This window comes from Simochromis diagramma, unplaced genomic scaffold (assembly GCF_900408965.1).
Source record: "Simochromis diagramma unplaced genomic scaffold, fSimDia1.1 OVJJ01000753.1, whole genome shotgun sequence".
Taxonomy (NCBI): domain Eukaryota; kingdom Metazoa; phylum Chordata; class Actinopteri; order Cichliformes; family Cichlidae; genus Simochromis; species Simochromis diagramma.
In genome coordinates, this window is record NW_024387523.1 from 22,046,243 (window position 1) to 22,067,463 (window position 21,221).

The window sequence follows — 21,221 nt, forward strand, 5'->3', positions numbered from 1 at the left end:
GGACAAAGACAGGCTCTGGGTGATACAGTACTATAAATAAAAGGGGGTTGTTTCAAATCAGTTCAATTCAGTTTTAGATAATAGTGCCAGATCACAGCAACAGTCACCTCATCCTACAATAATACAGAGCAAACCCAGCAGTCAAACAACCACCTTTGAGCAAACACTTGGCGACAGTGGGAAGGAAAAAAGGTCGATGCTAGTATACTGGAGAAGAGAGTCAACCCATTAGTTGAAACTCAGATTCAGGGGAAACAATGCTGTTGTCGTCCTGACTGTGGATCTTTGGCTGGACCGTTCCTTACAGGCAGGAGTAAAGTCATTTGAAAAGGACTCAGAGTAGAGCTGCTACTCCTCCACATGGATAGGAGCCAGCTGGTTCAGGCATGATGCCAACTGGGCACCTCTGGGTGAGGTGTTCTGGGCATGTCCTACTGGGAAGAGGCCTGGGATGGACCCCAGATAAGCTGTTTGATGTGAAAGGGAGGCTTAGGCTGCTGCATCTGTGACCTAGTACCAGATAAGTTGCTAAAGATGGATGGAGGGATATTTAAGGATCAAAATCATTTGCCATGTCAAATTAAAAATAAGTTCATGAGGTTTTAAAAGAAGGTTTTCTGAGAAAAAAGAGGGAATTTCCAATTTTTATATGTTCAAATACCTGAAATTCACTAAAGAATTGAAATATTCTACTACCATATCCGGTCTAAAATAAAAAATAATATAATATCTTAAGCCCTGGGCCAAGCATTTCAGCACCAATTAGAAGTAAAGTAACAATCATCCGCTCGGGAAATATTTTCCAGATGCTGCAACCGCTTTCTTAAATTTTACTTTTATACCCAGACTGTCACTGTCTCAATTTGTGCAAGGTCATTTCAAATGAAAAGTCGCAACATCAAATAGCCCAAACATTTTTGTCAACCATAAATAGCTGCAACAAAAAGAAGAAGAAAAAAAACAAAAAAACAATTAGTCTGCCAGGAGTCAAAATGATTCAAGAAGCAGTCTGAAAATATCACATCTCTGTCACCCAAGAGTCAGTAATGAGGAAAATGATATTGCCCAGACCAGAGCGCTCAAAAAGGCGTTGCTAGTTACATAGGAGGTCAGCTTCATGATTTCTCTTTCCTCTGTGTCACTTTCTGTCATTGACCAAAACCAACTGCCAGTGTCAAGCTATGTTCCTGCCAATTACCGCTCCAGTTTAAGAGAGTATTGTTTGACATAATGAAAGGGATGCTTGCCAGGTGGTAATTGTTGATCTCAAAATTACTGTCTGGATGCCCAAAAACGGGAGAGCAGGACAAATTGTGCTTTTTATTGTTGTCTTTGTCTCTCACAATCATGGCTGGTTTTGTATGACTCAGCGACATGTGGTTTGGGTGACATGAGAGAATCTTGATAATTAAACACATGGTCTATAAGACAGACCCTTTGAAGATTATAGGGATTCGCATAACAGCAGCCAAATGGTTTCCATCGTTGTAACATGTGGGTGAAATAAAACTCACTTTGAACTGTCGAATAAAAGACAAAGATGGCAAAAGCACTAAAGTGGAAAGAGAATGTGTGACAAATAACTCAGAAAAGTCTTCTTCTATTTCTGCAGGATGAACCAGGCTCCCACCAGTGGTTTTGAGGAGGATGTGGGCAGCAGGACAACTCATCACGTCATGTATCCAGAAAGTGCCATAGACCTGGACAATGTTACTAGTCTGGTGCTGATCCCTTTCAAGACTCTGGATCTGCAGTGGATTATTAGTGCTCTGACCACTGGCACTATTAAACAGTAAGTGAACATTAAAGCTGCGCTCATCTATAATTCCACATTCAAAATGGATTAAATATTGATGCATAATGTGAAAGACTGTCAGTGAAGAACCCACAGAGAGTTGTAACATAATGTCATTCTTCTCACTAATCTTATATTATGGGCAGCAACTTGTTTAAATTCACCCGCTCTCATCTTTACTGTTTCCACCTGTAGGCGGTGGACAGGCTCCATCTGTTCACCACCAAATTGCTGCCAAATTTAACAGCAACATATTCACTATTTAGCAGCTAAAGAGTTCTTTTTTTTCCTGAGAAATCCTATGTTTTTCAGTGAACTCCAAATCAATGGAGAAATGGTGCTTTGAACCTTCTGCATGCCTAAAGCTGGGCATATATACGGCTATACGGCTCGAAGCTTTGATACGACCTGAGTGCTCACACTGTGCGTCGAAATTTGCGTCTAAATATTATATAGCTAATATATAACACAAAATCTGTCTCTCTCTCCCTCTCTGTCTTTCACTCACACAGACACACACACACGTACCACCATCAACTTTGCTAAATTGCTAATGAAGAACATAATTGAGCAGCAATGTCCATCCAGCTCTTTTCTCGGTTGTTGCGGTCGTGATAGTTTTGTGAGGCCACATCGAAAAGGCTTGCCAAAGTTCTACAAGTTGGGCCTCCATCGCTTGTGTCCAGATCACATGCTGCACTGCCATTCTGCTCCGTCTCTGTCATTTCCATTTCTGTGTTTGCGCATGCGCAGTGTGAGAGGTTGCGTTAAATCGACTCGTGGCACTGCTTCAGCAGTGCAATACCCTCACAGGAGGGGACCAGGATTTCAAACAGGTTTGATTTTCTCGTGGCCACACGATTGCTGATTGGGAGCTGGCGGCGAGGTGTTAATTGCTTCGCATTATCCCATGTATACTACACTTCCTATTGAGTTGTATCCAAAATGGCCGACTTCTAAATGGCCACCATGGTCACCACCCATCTTGAGGAGTTTGCCCCCTCACATATACTAATGTGCCACAAACAGGACTTTCATATCACCAACCATTCCCATGTTATTACGGTGTATCCATATAAATGGCCCACCCTGTAGAACAAAGAGCCACCGACTCTTGTCTTTGTTATTTAAAGTAAAAATCATGTCATGTATCACAAGCATACACAATATACAAGGATTGATATGCTGGCTACACCATGAATCGTCACTCATATGGCAAACATATCAGGCACAGCTTGACCTTTCCAGCATGCCTGCTACACAACACATCCCATCTACTCCCACTGTGTTCTGCCTGCTGACTGTATGACAGCATACTGTGGCAGTGCCAGCATGTAAGCATAGCCATGAGGTCAAATAGAGTTTAATTCTCAATAGTTACACAGAGTTCAGTTAGTCTATTTTTATTGTGTAACTAGACAATAAAAATGTTTTTCCACACAGGTTTCATGTAGCATAGATCATCCGAGAAGCTTCTTCAGTTCTAAGGTCAAATGGTGGGGACCTTAGAACTGAAGAAGCTTCTCGGATGAGAGGCGAAACGTCTTCAAGCAACTTAAAGAAGTCCAGACACTTTTCTTTGCAATCTCCTTTGACTACGATGACCTGGATGACTGAGAACCTTCACAGACATTCTCTTTTATTCCGAGTTGGATGTGATTTGCTTCATTTACCATCTCATTTGTCACTGGAATCAGCTCAAACATTTTCACTAGCATGGAAATGTAAAAGCCCCAAATGCATAATCAGGCATACTTCATGTGCAGCATTCCCAGATTCATTTACATCCTTCAAATACCAGATTGTCACAGCAATCAGACTTGCTCAATATTGCTGTTTGTCACATAGCCATAACAAGGATAATCACTCACTTTGAAATTTTCCAGTAAATTTCACCTTCAGTTGTTTCACCCCCAGTGACCCATAATCATTAGCTTGATTACTGGACATCCAGGAAAAAAAATGAAGTCACCGCCAATTAATGCTACTGCCAATAACTCAATCACGCCAGCATGTTAGATGGTGCAAGTAGCCAAACAAATGTTGCCCATAAATATGCAGTTGTCTTCCAACTCTGCCAAAGCAATCATTCTGCATCATTAAATTTCACTTTGCTGAGAGTAATGTCAGCATTAACCCAACAGCCAATAGATCTTAAGTGGGAGATATGAGTTATTATCAGTTATTTATATTGTTTTACATTTTCTAAGCTTGTTAAATTAAATGGGGCTTTGAAAATCTGCTGGGTCCATGAAAAACTGTTTTTTAAGGCTTGAAAAGTTGATTCCCACCTTCATAGTGGTCGCAGCAGATGGCTGGCCATTTTGCACTAGATGAATAAAATTTAATTAAACTGAATTTGCTTTGCGTATGTGAATCTTAAATAGGATCTGTGAGACTCTCCTTTCTCTCACAATAGAGTCCTGTCTTTCACTTTAGTGACTATATTGTTGTAGGACAGCCATGTCTCCTAATGCACGTTTATGGAGGCTGCAGGTCTGTCCGCAACTAAAATATTTAGGAATTTTCAGACAAATATCAAAAGGATGCATATTTATTTCCCACAGGCTCCTCTTGACTGGGTCTTTGCCCCCACTGTGCCCACTTGAATTCCTGGAAACACTTTTCTCTGTACCATCTTCTTTCTTTAAATGAGACACACTTAGGATTTTTCTGACAGCTAGGATGGGTGACTAAACATGTAAGCACAATTACTTTGCAAAGGCCAAGAGTTTGTGTTACCCTATTCGAAAAGAATGTATGTTATTCCTATTTTTTTTTTTACCATTTAATAAGTTTAACAAATTTCTACTATGTTCAAGTAGAGGAAACCTCTATTAACAATTGAGTGTAAACATTTTTTCTTTCTTCACTTTGCTGCATTTTCTTTTGGTTATTTATGAAGAATAAATCTGAGGGTTGCCAAAAAATTCTCTCCTGAAAAATACCCTACATGCTGCCTCTGAGGCCACAACCTTGATTAACCTTTTTTCTAATTAAACATCTTTATCTTTATTGTAGTTTGCCATGTATTTAGTTTTCATTTGAGCCTAGTAGTTTATCATGCAGTGTGTGAACATATGCACAGGCAGAGTGTGGAATTCCCATGGAGTGTAAATTAAGTTTCTTAGCTTCTTTATTTAGGAAAGTAGAGAGTCCCATTTTTTTGCATGTGTCTCTGTTTCCATTTGTGATGCGCTACAATCCACACAGCCTAAATGCAGCCACCTCACAGCACTGCACACACACCTCTATTTAAAAATCATGTGTTGTCACTAACAGCTCTGATGTGGGGAACGATGCAAAAAAAAGAGGCTGACGGTGAGCATTAGTCACTGTAATGACTGCAAACTCTGTTCATGAGGTTTTAATTACTTTGCCTGATACAGGTGAGGAGGGACACTGGGCATTCATTTTTATACATCATCAGTGGCATTTCATTACAAACATGTAACCTGCCAGATGGTGTTCAGCAGAACATTTCAGGGGATGCTTTAGAGCTGGGGTATCGAACTCATTTTACATTATGGGCCCCATACAGCCCACTTTGATCTCAAGTCCCTTTTCTGTCAGTATAGAGAAGTTTATTTGTACATTTAATCCTGAAGATTAATATTTTCTTAATATAAGGAAAATATATGCAAAAGTATGTTTCTGTAATACATGATTTGGGCTTAAATTATTAGAAGTGAATGTGTAAAATTACAGAAGGAGTTCTGGTAACTCCAGACTGTCCTGTAAGTATAAAACTGAAAGTTTATATTTTTTAACAAATTTTGTTTCAACGATTGTAAAAACTCTGTTTATCTATTATTTACTCACTTTGTTATAGTAGGACTGCTATGGTCATGAGAGAAGTCTTTATTAGTAAGAAGAGATTTAAAATTTATGAAAATAAAGTTAGAAATCCAAAATTTATGCCATCCTTCACATTCTCCAAAGCACTCCGGCTAGCTGGGTTGGAGTCTTTGTTGGGCCAATTCTGGCCCCAGGGCCTTATGTTTGACAACCCTGCTTTAGACAATTCAATGGTCTAAACTCCTGTAATTTTTCTTGTCTTACAGCACATATTTACCTGTGATGTCCAGGATAAAGGCAAACAAAGATAAGGTGAGTTATGACTTTATTACAGCATCAGTAGGCACCGTTGTTTCAAGAGGAAAATGGGTAAATGACTTTTAAAGAGGGTTCACTGTTGGAGATTCACTTAAAAACAAACCGCTCACCTGGATAGTGTTTTAATAGAAACAGCTGCACTGAAGCCAACTGAGTTATTCTTATGCATCAGTGTGATATAAAAGGAAAAACAGAAGAGCAATTCTCCCTCAGCCAAGTGAGAATCTCAATGACGACGTGATCAGACTGCCAGTAAGAACATGCTTGAAGGCCAGATGAGTCATCCTTCACCAAGTTCTCAACAAGTAGATGAGTGCATGGGTGAACATGTAAGAGTAACGCATTAAAAAAATTTCCACGCATTAAACAACATAGTTCCAAAACCAATAATTTATTTGGAACATACAACAGCACAGGAGAGCCTGTGGAGTGGTTATGAACCCTCCCGCTAATGGAGCAAGGCTTGCGAGCTTGTCGAGAGCTGCACTCTGACAGTTTCCACTTCAAACATACCACATCAATTTGGCCGTCTATTAAAGACGCAGAATTTTTCATGTTCACATGTTCAACCCTTACACCAGCTTCCCAGCATTCACCTCTAGACTCCTGGGGAATTTTTGCTCATCTCTCCCAAATTTGTATCTGTATCATATTTGCAGGGGCTGATGAGCTCTGAGACTTGATGCCAAACTCATAACTGTATTCAGCTGTTGTAATGAATAAGTCATTCCAGATGTGAAATGTCTGCCCGAAATATAATGAATGTAGGCTACAGCAGCGGCCCTTATTTCCCTTCACGCCGGTGATCAGTCATCAGTCACTCTGTAGCGTGTTGAGGTTTGCGTTGTAATTTCAGTCCCTCTTGCAATGCAAGTGTTACTTTCAGCTCTTGTTTGTGACCTCCTTGTTCAAAGGAGAGTGATTTTGTCATTTTTTAACTCCTTTATATATATTTTTAACCATTTGTGAGACAACATGTTGAATTTCTTGGCATTAGCAACAGTAATGCCAAGTGTATCACATTTGATACATGAGTTTTTGAGGCCTCTGCGTCATCATTGTGATTGTTTTTAACCATAACTTTAATTCCCTTATATGTTTTTGTTGATTTAAGATAAACTAACTGTGAGCAGTAAATTGCACAGAAATGCCAGATGTAGCAAAAATTCTACAAACTAAAACTTATAAATGCAAATTTATTTGAATTTTCTGGCAGTTGTTTCATGGTTCAGGTTTAAAGGTTTTAGAAAATGATCAGGACGATTAGAATGCATAAATATTTTATAATAAAAGTACTGACATTGAAATGTTTGTGCCATATTTTAGTATAACTTGAACTGCGTATAAAGTAAAGGTGCAATCGGTTATGTTTTTTGTTCACTTCACAAAATTAGACTGCCGTTGTGAGAACCCCAGCAGGGTTAGAGTCACTGCAAATCAATACAAAGTTTTGAGTGAGTACTTGAATTTTTATGAAATGCACTGAATCATTTCTATCCTGATGTGAATGTGTCACAGACCCTGGGTTTTTGGCATTTACTGTTTGATTTCCTATATTTAGTGTTCTCAGTCTTTGGGTTTCATTTTCTATTTAACAATATTTTCCTTGTAGCCTCAGTTTTATATTTATGTTTTCTTACCTTTAGTTTTCTGATCTAGTCTTCTTTGATCATAGTTATGTTGTATAGATCACTTCCTTAGGTTTCAGGTTTTCTGCCTCCCTGGTGTTTCCCCGTAATTTGTTGTCAAATCTCCATCCCTGTGCCAGATGTTTCTTATTATACCTCCTGTTTTGTTTGGTAGTCTTTTGCTCCTGGTGCCTTATATTTCCGTCCGTCTGTGCCTTATTCCGTCTGTCCAGCCAACTGCTCCCTTTTCACCTGATTAGGCCTTTGTGTTTTTAATAGCTTCAGTTGCCCTTTGTGTTTGTCGCAATGTCTGTTTATCTCACTGTTGTTTGTTTTTATGTGTTTGACTGTCATGTATTCTGTTTCTCTGAATTTTTGGACAGTTTTCCACCATTAAAGGTGAGCCTTTAGTTAAACCTGCCTGTCTGTAGAGTTTCTGCCTGCTTGTAAAGCTTTTGGGTCCAAAGTCCTTCAAACTATAACAGAATGGCTCCAATGATGACAGTGCACTCATCCACTGGTCAGAAAGGGTCATGGAGTGGTTTATTGTGTATGAAAATTATGTGAATCACATGCGGTGGTCTTCACTGCAATCATAGCAGAAGTTCAGTGCTTTGAGGTAATTGCACACTTCCCGATTGCATATTCTTTTTAAATAATCGTCACATTTAAAAGATTCAGCCCATCAAACAAATTACAATATTATTCAACTATAGCTTGTCAAAAAATAGAATGCAGTTTTTCACCCTCAGCTGTGAAAGGCTGATGGGTTATTGCCATTACATGACCGGCTGCCTTGGCATCAGAGTTTTTAAATGCAAAAACGAGCGAGCGAGGTGAGGTAGGATTTTGAAATTGAAACCATAGGTGCATCTTCTTAAAATTTAGGACGAGTTTGAATCTCAGTGACATAAACTTAAAGGATAAGGTCAGAGGTCAAGTTTTCTGAAAATCTTGTGAATGCGATAACTCAACATTGAAGCGATGTAGGATTTTGAAATTGAAACCATAGGTGCATCTGTTGGAAGCTGATGGGTAGCACTTGCTACTCGCCAGTATTTTTTAATGATGATTTTATTTATTAGGGGGAAAAAATATCCAAACCTACCTGGAAGATGTAATTTCACAAGGTAAATGTCACAAGTCAAAATCCAGGCTTCATTACTTCCAGATATGTTAAATCAAGAAATAATTTAAGTCTGATAAAGTAAACTAGGCTAAAAGATCTAAAAACTAACTATGACATGATATAAAGAAGCAGCTGAGAAACAAAGTCATGGAAAGAGTTAAAAGGTCATTTCTCATTGCTTAAGACTCCAGTGAACCACAAATGAGAAAACCTGGTGGAACGCTGACGAACCTTAACAGGAGTGGCCAGCCTACGAAAATTACTCCAACATTACATTAATGACTAATCCAGATGTCCACAAAAGAACCCAGAAAAAACATCTAAAGAACTGAGATTTCCAAGGTGAGAATCACTTCTGAGAAAAAAAACAACACAAAGGCTCATCTCACATTTCCAAAAAAAAACATCTTAATGAACTTTTGGAGAAATATTCTGTGGTCTGACAAGACAAAAGTTGACCTTTTTGGGAAGTTTGAGTTCTCTTACATCTGGATTGAAAATAATAGCATTTAATAAAAAGGAGATCATATCAACAGTCAAACATGGTGTTGATTGTGTGATGGTCTGAGGCTGTTTGCTGCTTCAAGACCTGGACAGCTTTCCAAATTGATGGATTCATGAATTCTGCTCTCCAGAAAAATCCTGACGGAGATTGTCCACCCTTCAGTTTGAGCTCTGAAGCTCATGGGCTTGATTATGCAGCAGGACAATGATCTGAAGAACACCAGCAAGTCATCTGCATGGCTCAAAAAACAAAAAACAAAATGAAGATTTAGGAGTGGCCTAGTCAAAGTCCAGACTTAAATCTGATTCAGATGATTAATTAAGACCTTAAACAGGCCGCTCATGCACGAAAACTCTTTAGTATGACTGAATAAAGACTAATCTAAAAGGAAGAGTGCGACAAAAGACTGTGAAAAGACTCCTCGCAAACACTTCATTGTGGTTCTTGCTGCCAAGGGTGCCACAAGCATTTTTTAGTTTTAGGGGTCAAGTACTTTCACACCAGGCCATTAATAAATGAAAATCATCATTTAAAAAATGCTGTTTGGTTTTACTCTGTTATCTTTATCTAATACTAAAATTGTTTAATGATCTGAAATATTTAAAGTTGCAAATATGCACAGCACTGTATTAGAGGATCAGTGGCAATAAAAAAATATTTTAATGCAGTCAAGACAATTTCTAACAACTACAGCCACACGAGTGTAGCGTGGACCGAGTGTAGCATCACGCTAACAGGTCATGCCAGTTCTTTAAAAATATCTTTATAAAATCAAATAGAAGACACAAGTCCTGTTTTCAACTTGAAGTCAACGCTCTTTAATCACACAGATGATAGCAGGGTGTTTTTCAGTGGCTACTGACGTCAATTGATTCCATAATATTCAAGAGAAAAACATTTTGTGTGTTGTGTGATCAAGGTGAAGTGGAGAGTGTATCTTATTTTCTTTTACACTTTACAAAGCATGATGTGGTAAGAGGGTTTATTTTCCTAGAAAGGGCACACAAAGCACATTCTGGGCACATCTTGGCTTTATTTTGTTGTCTCTAAGTTTATACCATTATCCACTTTTCTGAAGTGTACCATAAAGAATTCGATTTGGGGCCCAGCACAATCTGCTCTAGACCGAATATCTAAAAAGCAGTCTGCACTGGTGACTTACATTTCTTCATTTCCTGATTTTGATAAATGACAAAGGAGTAGAAATTCTTCTCACTCTTTTTCAGGTGTTGATTTACAGTCCAACATTTTTCAAATACGTCTATGAATCGTGGCTTGACAGTCATGGACGATATCCTTCGACCGGTTTCCTCAGTTTGCTGCTCGCTGTCCACATATGTGATGAGGTAAGGAGAACTACTCTAATAGGTAACATATGTGACTGCTCAGTCATTCCTGCCAACACCTCCATTTTTCATAAGTTTCTACCATATTTCCCTGCCAATTCCTTATTTATTGTTTTTCCTTGGATAGTCCTCTAATTTGTGTGACCCTCAAACTTCATTATGAATAATTGTCATCCTGGTATCCATATTTTTGTGTGTTTATCTGATGTGTTCTAAGATGTCAGATTGTTTTAGAAATACAGTCCAAACACTGCAGATAATTTCAGCCTGCAGTGATGTCATACTCAATTACATCAAGGTAAAATGATAGAGTTGTGACCTGGCAAAGATTGAGGAACAGACACAGATAAAATATCCGCACATATCAAGAAATCGAGTATTTAATAAACCTAAAGTGAGCTATTTCAGACCTTCTTTGTTTTCATTTTGATCATTATGGCTTACAGGTAATGGAAATCAAAAATAAAATATTATTAGAATATATTATTTTGAGTTTAAGTAAATTAGTATTCAAGTATTAGAAACATCATGGATCTCCTGGTTTAGTTCAATACACACAATCACAATCGTGGGGAAGACTGCTGACTTGACAGCTGTCCAGATGACTATCATCAACACCCCACAGAAAGAGTGCAAACCACAGAAGGTCATTGCTGAAAAGCCTGGCTGTTTTCAAAGTGCTATATCAGGGCACATCAATGGAAAGTTGGAGATTTATGTTCAGTAGTCCAATGTCCTCTTTTCAGTGGAGGACACTGGACTTAAGATGAGGACATTCAGCATTTCATTTGAAAGTCTGTCTGTCTCAAAGTCTGGAGTAAGAATGGAGAGGCACAGAATCTGAAAAGAATCCAAGCTTTATGGAGATGCCAATTTAATTTTCCAGCTGGACTTAGCACCTCCTCACACAGCCAGTACTGCTACAAAACGGTTTACTGTCAAGGTTGTTTTAGTGTGCTTGACTGATGAGCCAGCTTGCCTAACTTGAACCCCATAGAAAATTTATGACATATTGACAAGAGAAAGATGAGAAACTCCAGACCAAAAAAAAAAAAAAGACCAATGGAAGAGCACTATAAAAGCAACCTGGGCTAATTCCCCACCAGTGCCACAAGCTGAGTGCCTCCATGCCAATGTGCTTTGATGTAGTAATTAAGAACTAAGTATACCCATAGAGAGTGTAGAAGAGAAACAGCTACCATAGACCAATTTAAAGCCTCGAGATAAACGTTTCTACCATCACTCGTAATCTGGCATATTTCCAGTGTGCCAACGCACTTTTGGGCCGATCGACTGGTCTGAAGAGCCACCGCACACTGGCCGTACAATCACTGATAGCATCCCATTCGTTCCTTTCCATTACTGACACTGGATTGCACATTCAAATCTCTTAATGCGAGATTTGAATGTGCCCTCATAGAAAACGTTCAGTGTGGAAGAACAAAACAATAAAAAGAATGAAGTTTTTTATTCAATATGACCCGAAATGAGTGACTGAGGACATAAACGCTGAAGTCTTTTTTCAACCATTGCTATCACTATCTGGTAGCATTCAGAAGTGCTTCTGCAAAGATGTTGACTAAACTTCCAATGTCAATATCGCCTTAATGAAATATTGTTCAAACTAAAGAAACACTTTCCTCCAGTTGCTGTAGTTGTTTCACTTGTAGAGACACATTTCTTGAAACATTTCACCCTTTTCTCATAACTCTAAAAACAAAACCCAATTCTCAAACTACATTCGCAAAACCGTTGACTCTTCTGGCAAAATCTAAAAGCCCATCCAGTTTTATCTGTGGTCAGAACCACACAATGGTCTGCTCATGCATACAGAGAGTAAAAATAAGAACAGAACTAAGCTTTCAGTACACCCTAGATGAAACAATGAAAAGCACAGTGTTCAGGGGATGTATCCCAGGCCTTTAAACCTCATATTGATGTCTTAGAAGTCTACAAAAATATGAAGCAAAAACAAAAATGGACAATGGCTGAGATATGTCTCCCTTCTTTAAAAAAAAAAGAGAAATTATAGGTTGTGTTTAAATTCAGTTGCTCACCTGAAATTACTTTTCTTGACCTGGCTCCACCTCTTCTCCTCAGATTGTTTCCATTGCTTGTTGAATTGATCAGGCTTGTATTGGTTAAATGGCATCATTAGTGACAACAGCGAACTATTTTGTGTAGACAATGAGCTAGAACCAAATTTTCATCAAAATGAGCCATCATCTGATCTAGCCAAATTGAATTCAGTTTCTGTGTAACAGGCTATGGGATGAGTGCATCCAGACCATCTACAAATTACAACAATTTCTCTTTTTAAATAAAAAAAAAATAGGTAGTAGAAACAAAATTGTTTTCTAGTGTCACCAAAATCTCATCACATATCACTGGCCTCATGTGGTGATACTGCACAGTGTATTTCTGTAAAAAATCAATTTCAAAGTTTGCAAAATGCTTCCACAACTGGACTTGTGAAGCAAAGATCGCTCTGTTGATGATTTAAAAAAGGCATTTGGAGAACTTTGGAGATACTGCAAAGTATGTTATTATGCACTAAGAGCGTCTGTGGTTGTTTCACTGTGATTAACCTTGTCTCTTACAGGTCAGTGTGTTTGGATTCGGTGCAGACCAGTATGGAAACTGGCACCACTACTGGGAGGAGAACCATTTGGCCGGAGCTTTCCGACACACAGGAGTCCACGATGGAGATTACGAATATAATGTCACCCTGCTGCTGGCAGACAAGCACAAAATCCGAATGTTTAAAGGCAGATGATACCGAGCCCATATGTGCAGCTGGATGACCACCAAATGAACCTCAGCAGCCTTTTAATGTTCGTTACCCACCAAAAGAAGAATTTTGTTTTCGTTTTATTTCTTTATTTTACAGATTCCAAAGACATTTTCACTATTCTGCTCAGCCCAGTTTCCTGTCATTTACTGAAGTGGCTGTTTAACAAATGTCACTTCTATTGTCACACCAGGAGACGAGGACAGGCCATCCATAAGACAAAATCAGCACTGCCATGGGAGACTGAGCAGATAATAGTAGAAGGGAGACGAAGATGTATGTTAATAAGCATGTTATTATAAAAAGCTGAAGTTCTACTACATAGTATGTGTATAATCCATGTGTCGCTTTTCTATATAATGATGTCCAGCACTGTGGCCGCCAAAAGCTTTGTATGCTAATGATCAGACCAAGTGCCCTAATTACCGTTAATGTCATTCACTTGCCTCTGTTGCAAACTGTTTAAGTTTAAATGGATACCCAATAAATGTAAAAGCATTTAAAGCAAAACCCTACAGACCTAACATCAAAATGCATTTCCACAATATGGCATTGGTTTTTTACTTTGTAGTGATGGACATGCGAGAAATTCTGCTGTTTTTTGTCAGACCCACCAATTTTTTAATGTGCAACCTGCACTAAAAAGCTATTTATTAACTTGCTTTCCTGATTACAGCTGTAAAATAAAGTTTAATGACACTAAAGGGGTGCTTAAAATTGAACCCAAAATCTAGCCCCAAGAAATTATTTTACTACATTGGGACATTTACAGAAAACCCACAGGACTACAGCCACATCTATGGGAAATACTTAAGTGTTCAGTCCAAATGTCAAACACTTTGTCATCCCTACATACTAAGTTTTGCAGTATAGTTTAAAAAATAACCATATTGTCAATGCTAGAGCAAAAATTAAGTCTCTGTCAAAAAGAGTCTAAAAATGACTATGCACTTTGTTTTGCGACTAATAAGCTTCAATAGTGCTATGTATTTTGAGCCAAATGTTAGCTGTCTAACCTGCTAAGCTATGATGGGGAACATGTTAAACATTCCTTGTGCTAATAATGCTAGCATTATCATAAAGAGCATTTTAGCATGCTAGTATTGAGCCCAAGTTCGCCTGTGTCTCACAGAGCTGCTGGTATATGCAGTGTTTTAATTTTCCCACACTTAATCTTATTTTCTCCTTATTTTGTTGAAGATTTGTGGGCTGTAGTGTTTTTTGTGACACAAGTAGGTATCTCGTAGTAAGTCAGAATTAGCACGGTGACACTAAAAAAAATTAATAAGCTAGTTCCTTAGTTGTCACTCTCTGTGCTCGCTGTGCACTGAGGGTACAAATAAGACTTAGCTTTTTAATCTTATTCTTCTTATTTTGTTGGATATTTCTTGACTGTGATGGTTGAGAAGTAGACACACAAATCTGAGCTAGCACGCTGGTACTCATGGGCTACATTACAGTATCCACCTCCTCTATCCTTGGCTTTTTCAGATATGTCTCAGTCACATAGAGAACAATAGAATGACAACCTCCTTGTGACTAGGAAAAATCAGTCATTGTTTGTACTGACTTTTTTCACATTGGCGACTTATTTCAAATAGTTGGGACCAACAACTGGTTGCCTAAAGGTTAAGTGTCTAACAGTCAACAACTTGTAATTCAACAGCTTGCCACCAAAATTATATTCTCATTATGTCTTTATATATAAGCAAAGCTGCTGAGCGCCAATGTCATCTTGGAGTTAAATGACCGTAATGCAGCAACTACATTATTTGTGGAGGGATTTCTGAATATTAAATCCATGGTTCTGGTTGGCAGTAGCAGTTAATGTAAATTTCTGTTTAATATGAATTTCTGTGGATACAGACAGCAATGAATTTGTATTTTTCACCAGTTTAACACAGTTGATCACCATATTAACAAAAACTGACCGCATTTAAACGCTAACTTGACCCCATTCAATTGCAAACTGATAGCAGACTAACTCCATCTTATTGCTGTTGCATTGCCATCCTTGAAGTCAGCAAGGATGAGAGTGGTCCCAGACCCAGTCTTTGTTTTAAAAGCAACTTCTTCAAAGGACACCAGTTCAGTCATTTTCATTTTCTCTAGTTGTAGTATCGAATTTTCTACCCACAGTTTAAGTGTTACATACCCAGTGTGTATTAGGAGAGATGACTGTAATGAAAAATCTCTTGAAATTTTCATGAATTATATGAATTATTTTCATGAATTATATGAATTATTTCCATCTCTTTGACAGAGGGCTGGCCTGAGCTACGTATTCAGAGCACAGACACCACATTAGACAGGATGCAGCGTGTGCTTCAGCTGCTTTCACTAAAAATACCATAATGTGGCACCTTCCTGCGGCTTTATGTGGCGGTGTGGGCGTGTTAATATGTAAAATGTAACCGAGGTGAAACAGAAAATAATGTTTTATTGCTCTTATTTGTTCCCGTGATCACTTCTCTCTCTCTCTCTCACCACTAACCACTGTGGCTCTCTCTCGCTCTCTCTCTTGTTGAGCTGAGGTGAAGGGGGTCAGCTTTTGATGTTTCTCACAATTTCAGCACATTCTACATTTGAAATTGTAGAATACCAACACCAACTTAGTTTCTGTTCTAGACAGAAAGAAAGTTTGGTGCTTGGAATTTGTTTCTTTTATTAAATCTGCTGGGCCAAAAGGACTCTACTGGAGACCTGCAGCTACCTGTGGATTAAGAGTTGTGTTATAGCAAAGCAATCAATGAGATTGTGCCATTGGGTGTGATGGAAAAATGATAGAAAGGTTTTCAGTGTTTGCAGCGTAACACAAACAGCGGGTTCTTTGTCATCGATCATTAACACCTGACATACGAACCAGCCTATACTGGGGTGCCTTATCATTGAAATCAGTGATGTAGTATACATTTTTTGATGTATTATGTGACACAGTTTGTAAATGAAAAGTATGTGTAAAGTGCCTTACAGTTAAATTGTACTGTATTGTTGTGTAAATCTGACACTCATATGCTTGGTACACACAGTATAGCTGTCTCATTTATTGTCAGTAAGATGCCAACATGTTTTGCACTTTTTGATGAGGTGTCGCTCTGTTTTGTCCAGACTTTATTAGCTTGCTGATCACACTGAACTCTCACCTTCTTATTTTTACTCACAGACATCTGACCTGAAATGTTGTGCTTGTTCAGATGATGCAGGAGTTAGGCTTAGCTGCAGTAACAGGCTATGATTTGCTCTGTGTGCCTTGTAACAGATTAGAGACATTTGTCTGGCCGGTGTCTTTTCTTCATTCCCGCACACACAGAGACAAACCACAATTTGGTTTTTCCTGTCACCATGAATTCATTCAGCTGCCACAGAAAACAACAGTGGTGCGAATGTGTCATACAGGGAGCAGGGAATACTCCCACCTAGTGGACAAAAACGTGGGTCAGCATTAACGTGTTTTGATTTGGTATTATATGATTCAGTATGAACTGGCACTTTTCAAACTGTATTCATTGTTTATCGTTTAAATAAACTGTAAGTAGTGCAGTTGTTTCAGTCTTCACACACACACTAGCTGTGAAGATGGATGTATGTAAGACTAAGACACAAAATAAAGGCTCCAATGAAAAGAATGGGTGACTTCATTTAGTTTTACAGAAAATTGTTAAACACACGGTCTGACACACATTAGGCTGGAAAATTCCTACAACAGCTCAGCTGGTTTCTTATATCTGTTCAAGCCTTTTTGTTTCCTTTGTATTCATTTTTTTTACTGATATCTTGTTGGAATTTGTTAGTGATTTATATCAAAGAAAGTTCAGTCATTTAGTGTAAGCCTAACTCAAACACAGTGAACAAAACATTTTAGATATTTTTTAGAAATCACAGACACCCTGTCCTCAAGGCTCAAAAAAAGAGGAGCAACATTTCTCTTGAGTGATACAGGTTATAAAACAAAAAATGGTCCTCTCCAGATGATGCCTTTTCAGGGAAGGTCTTGCTTAACCCAGAAGATATTCAACAGCACGGCTATTCCAGCAGTGTAGCTTTGTGGTTTGAAAAAAAGAAGATCATGTGCAAAACTGGTGTGACTGCAGCCCAGGCCAGTCACGCACAGAAAACTACAGAAAACGGGCTCATGATTTTCTGAACCTTTACAGAGTATCAGCGGTGATGCGGCACAGGGACACACATGCTTCAGACAAAAGTATTCAACCCTTCAATATTAAAAAAAGATCAGTTTTGCTGTTCTACATATTTGCTAGATTTGTTAATTAGAGTTCACATTAAAAAGTTTAAAATGTAAAAACAACCTGTGTCATGTGACTGACATTGACATGTGGCTTCTGTCTTCATCTTTCCATTGCTCCTTTTGAGGGTCCCATAACATCCTCCTCTGTCACACCAACCCTCTGCATGGCCTTCCTCTTTTCCTTCTGCCTGGCAGCTCCATTGCTACATCTTCAACACCCTTTATCCAATTCCACTTCCCTCCTGTGCACATGTCCAAAGCATCTCAGCCTTGCCTCTCTGATTTTGTCTAGTGGAGATGTCATTTTACAAGATTCTTGTCAACACACTCATGGCAAGGCATGCTATATTAGCAAGAGCATGTGATACATATAAATCTATCTATCTATCTATCTATCTATCTATCTACATATATACATATATGTATGTATAGTCTGATACAGTTCAAGTTCAGGTCATTGACACCGACTTGTGTGGGAGAGACAGATAATGAGAAGTTGAATTATTCAGTTGTTCAGCTATCTGTAGACTCCCACACAAATACAACTGGAGCTTTTTGCTGAAACGTGTAAAAAGGACAAGAAGGTTAATGATTTGTAAAATATTTCACAAATTCTGAGTAGGCTGAGTGCAAATTACACCAGATGGCCATGAGCTTGTATGTGGATGGGTCTACACAGATTTCACAGAAACATATCAGTCTGCAGCAGCTGAGACAAAGTTAGATGATTCACAGTTTGGGATTTGAAAAGAAATACACGGCATTTAATGTTCCTGATTAATCTTTCTCTTTTTAAGGATGTAATCACAAGCATGGTCGATGGTTAATCAGTCCTAATTGGTGAGGCGCTATTTACATGAATCCCCTTCACAGTTTGGTCAATAATAACTTTGCTTTTTCCTTCATGACCTGCTACAGCTAAAAGTCATTATTTCTTCTTTCTGCTCAGTACACAGAAAAAATTTAGATTTTCTGCTTTTACATCTGCGCTTTGATGAAATATTCAGTGTGAATTACATAAACACATGACGTATGCCTTCTTTATTATGTGCTTTAATTAAATTGAGTCTAAATGAGGTGTTATGCCTTCAGTGCTGTGAAACCGGTAGGTTCTTTCCGCTCTTACCGCTCAGTAATTTCATGCCATGGAGTCACAGTACAGTTGCTTTCTGGCTTCAGTGCTTATAAGCTGTTTTCTGTTTTGTAATGCCGATTACACTCATAGTTTTTGTATCTTAAGTAAGTTGTACAAACCACCTTCAAAAAATAATAATTTATAAAAAGTAATCTGAGATAGCTGATTGTAGAATGTATTAAAGGCTATGGAGTGCTATTAATGTCCATTCTATTTATAGTTGTCTTACAGTTTTTCTCCATTGGTTTGGCTCATTTCTTGAAACAGAAATTACATTCTCAAAATAACATGGACAAACCTCCAAACCTCTTGGCAAATGTTCACAACAGAATGGCATTTCTCATTCATTTTATCAAATGGCAAATGCCTTAGTACATGTCTCAATTGTCTCAGTGCATCTTTGCAAATGATTAAGTACAAGTAGTCTACAGTTATACAGTTCAGAATCAGAATCAGAATCAGAAAGGGTTTTATTGCCAAATGTTGAGCAGGTTTACAACATTAGGAAATTGCTGCGGTGCTTCAGTGCAAACATACTGTCATAAATTAAGCTTAAATAGACATGAAAATAAAAATAAGAATAAGAATTAAAAGTGCTAAGTAGATAGATATATACATGAGTGCAGGTGGTGATCAGTGCCAAACATGGAATGATGCAGTGAACACAGCGTAGGGTCATGTGTAAGTGGTGGGAACAGTCATACGGTTATTGTTCATGTGTCCAACAGCAGAGGGGAAGAAACTGTTCTTATGGCGAGAGGTTCTGGTGCGAATGGACCGGAGCCTCCTGCCTGAGGGGAGCAGGTCAAACAGACTGTGTCTGTGTTAGCCCACATTTAGCACAATTTCTAAATGAATAGATCTTGTAGATCTAAACTGATTAGTTGATTCTCAGTCTAATGATCATTCTCTCCAAAACATGTCAGCATGATTTCATTGTATAAGTACTCGCATGCACAACTGTCTGTTCAATTGTCAAAATTGGTCAAGAACATAATACCATGAATACCATATATGAATTTCTTTGAATATTTGATAAATTGATGACAGTCATTGACAGTCAGGTGAAACTAGACTAACGAAGGGGGAGTGTCACACACAGGTGTGTTCCATGATTGTGTGCTGCCAAACACAGATATATAGAGCTTGACCAGAGCCAGTCCGATCTCTGAACATGGATAGACAAGGCCAAGCAAACGGACAAGGGGAAGGTCTTCCTCAAGGAAGAGGACGAAGAGGATGAATAATAATGGGAAGAGGCCGCAAATAATGCCATCACATTGAGACAGATCTGTGATGCCATCCTTCAGGACAATCATATATTCCAGAATATAAACACAATAAGCATCTCCACAATAGACCGGGTTTTGAAGAAGCATCAGATGACGATGAAACAAATCTACAGGGTACCATTTGAGAGGAACTCTGACAGAGTGAAGGAGCTGCGCTACCAGTATGTAAATGTAAGTCAGTTACTGGTTGTCTCTCATTATAACCTTACCTGTAATCACAGTAAGCAGTTGTTCACTTATTTGGTTTCAATACCTCCTTTACCTGATTTCAGAATCAGTATTTGCTTCATCTGACTTCAACAATTTCAACAGAAAACTGCAGTTTACTGTATGATACGATTCTCATTATAATCCTTATTTTGTTGTCTCCCAATCAAATCTATCTAATACTGTAGGTTTTACTGTAACATCTCAGTAAGTCATCAGTATTTCCCACTCCCCTTTCTATCAAATACCCCTGCAGTACTTCCTCATAGGCCTATCACTAGTTTAGAACCACTGGAGTAGTGGCCTGTAGTATATTGAACCTGTGGGGGAGAACATGTAATTGTCTTACTGTAGTATATGACTCTTCTGTATGACTGATTTTATGTTCTTTACTCTATTTTAGAGAATAATGGCATTGGAAGGACATGAGACCCCTCACATCCTGGTGTTCGTGGATGAAGCCTTCAACCTGGCCAAGGGCCGAAGACGTGGCCATAATATTATTAGCCACCGGGCCACAGTGGATGTCCCAGGTCAGCGAGGGGGCAATATAACTATGTGTGCTGCCATTTCTGAGAATGGTGTGGCCACTCACATCCCCAGTCTTGGCCCATACAACACACACAAGCTCCTCATCTTCTTGGATCGCCTTTATACCAATTTTATCCCTGAAAATGAGAGGTCTCATTGGGCCTCACCTACCCATTTATGTAATTGTGTGGGACAATGTCAATTTCCACCATAGCCCACTCATTAGGAGCTGGTTTGCAACGCATCCAAGGATGGTCATGGGGTTCCTACCACCTTACTCTCCTTTCCTCAATCCGATAGAGGAGTTTTTCTCTGCTTGGAGCTGGAGAGTGTATCAGCATCATGCTCAGGATCAGCCGTCCCTGCTCCATGCTATGGACGCAGCGTGTGACGACATTACAGGAGATCAATGCAGGGGATGGTTGCGGCATGCATGCCGTGTCTTCCCTCGTTGCATCGCAAGAGAAAGTATCCGCTGTGATGTGGACGAGAATCTGTGG

At 38.8% G+C, this 21,221-nt stretch overlaps 1 protein-coding gene across 6 annotated transcripts in view; it reads left to right on the forward strand.

Annotated features, from left to right (window-relative positions):
* The window catches only part of LOC120726804 (CMP-N-acetylneuraminate-beta-galactosamide-alpha-2,3-sialyltransferase 1-like), a 92,435-nt gene extending 75,499 nt beyond the window's left edge, over positions 1-16,936 (forward strand). For all 6 annotated transcript variants that reach the window (XM_040020759.1, XM_040020758.1, XM_040020760.1 and 3 more), the window contains 4 exons: positions 1,613-1,792; positions 5,860-5,905; positions 10,400-10,519; positions 13,122-16,936. In XM_040020759.1, coding sequence (XP_039876693.1) covers positions 1,613-1,792; positions 5,860-5,905; positions 10,400-10,519; positions 13,122-13,295 — 520 coding nt within the window. In that variant the 3' untranslated portion in view covers positions 13,296-16,936. The remainder of the gene's footprint in view (positions 1-1,612; positions 1,793-5,859; positions 5,906-10,399; positions 10,520-13,121) is intronic.
* The last annotated feature ends 4,285 nt before the right edge of the window (positions 16,937-21,221 follow it).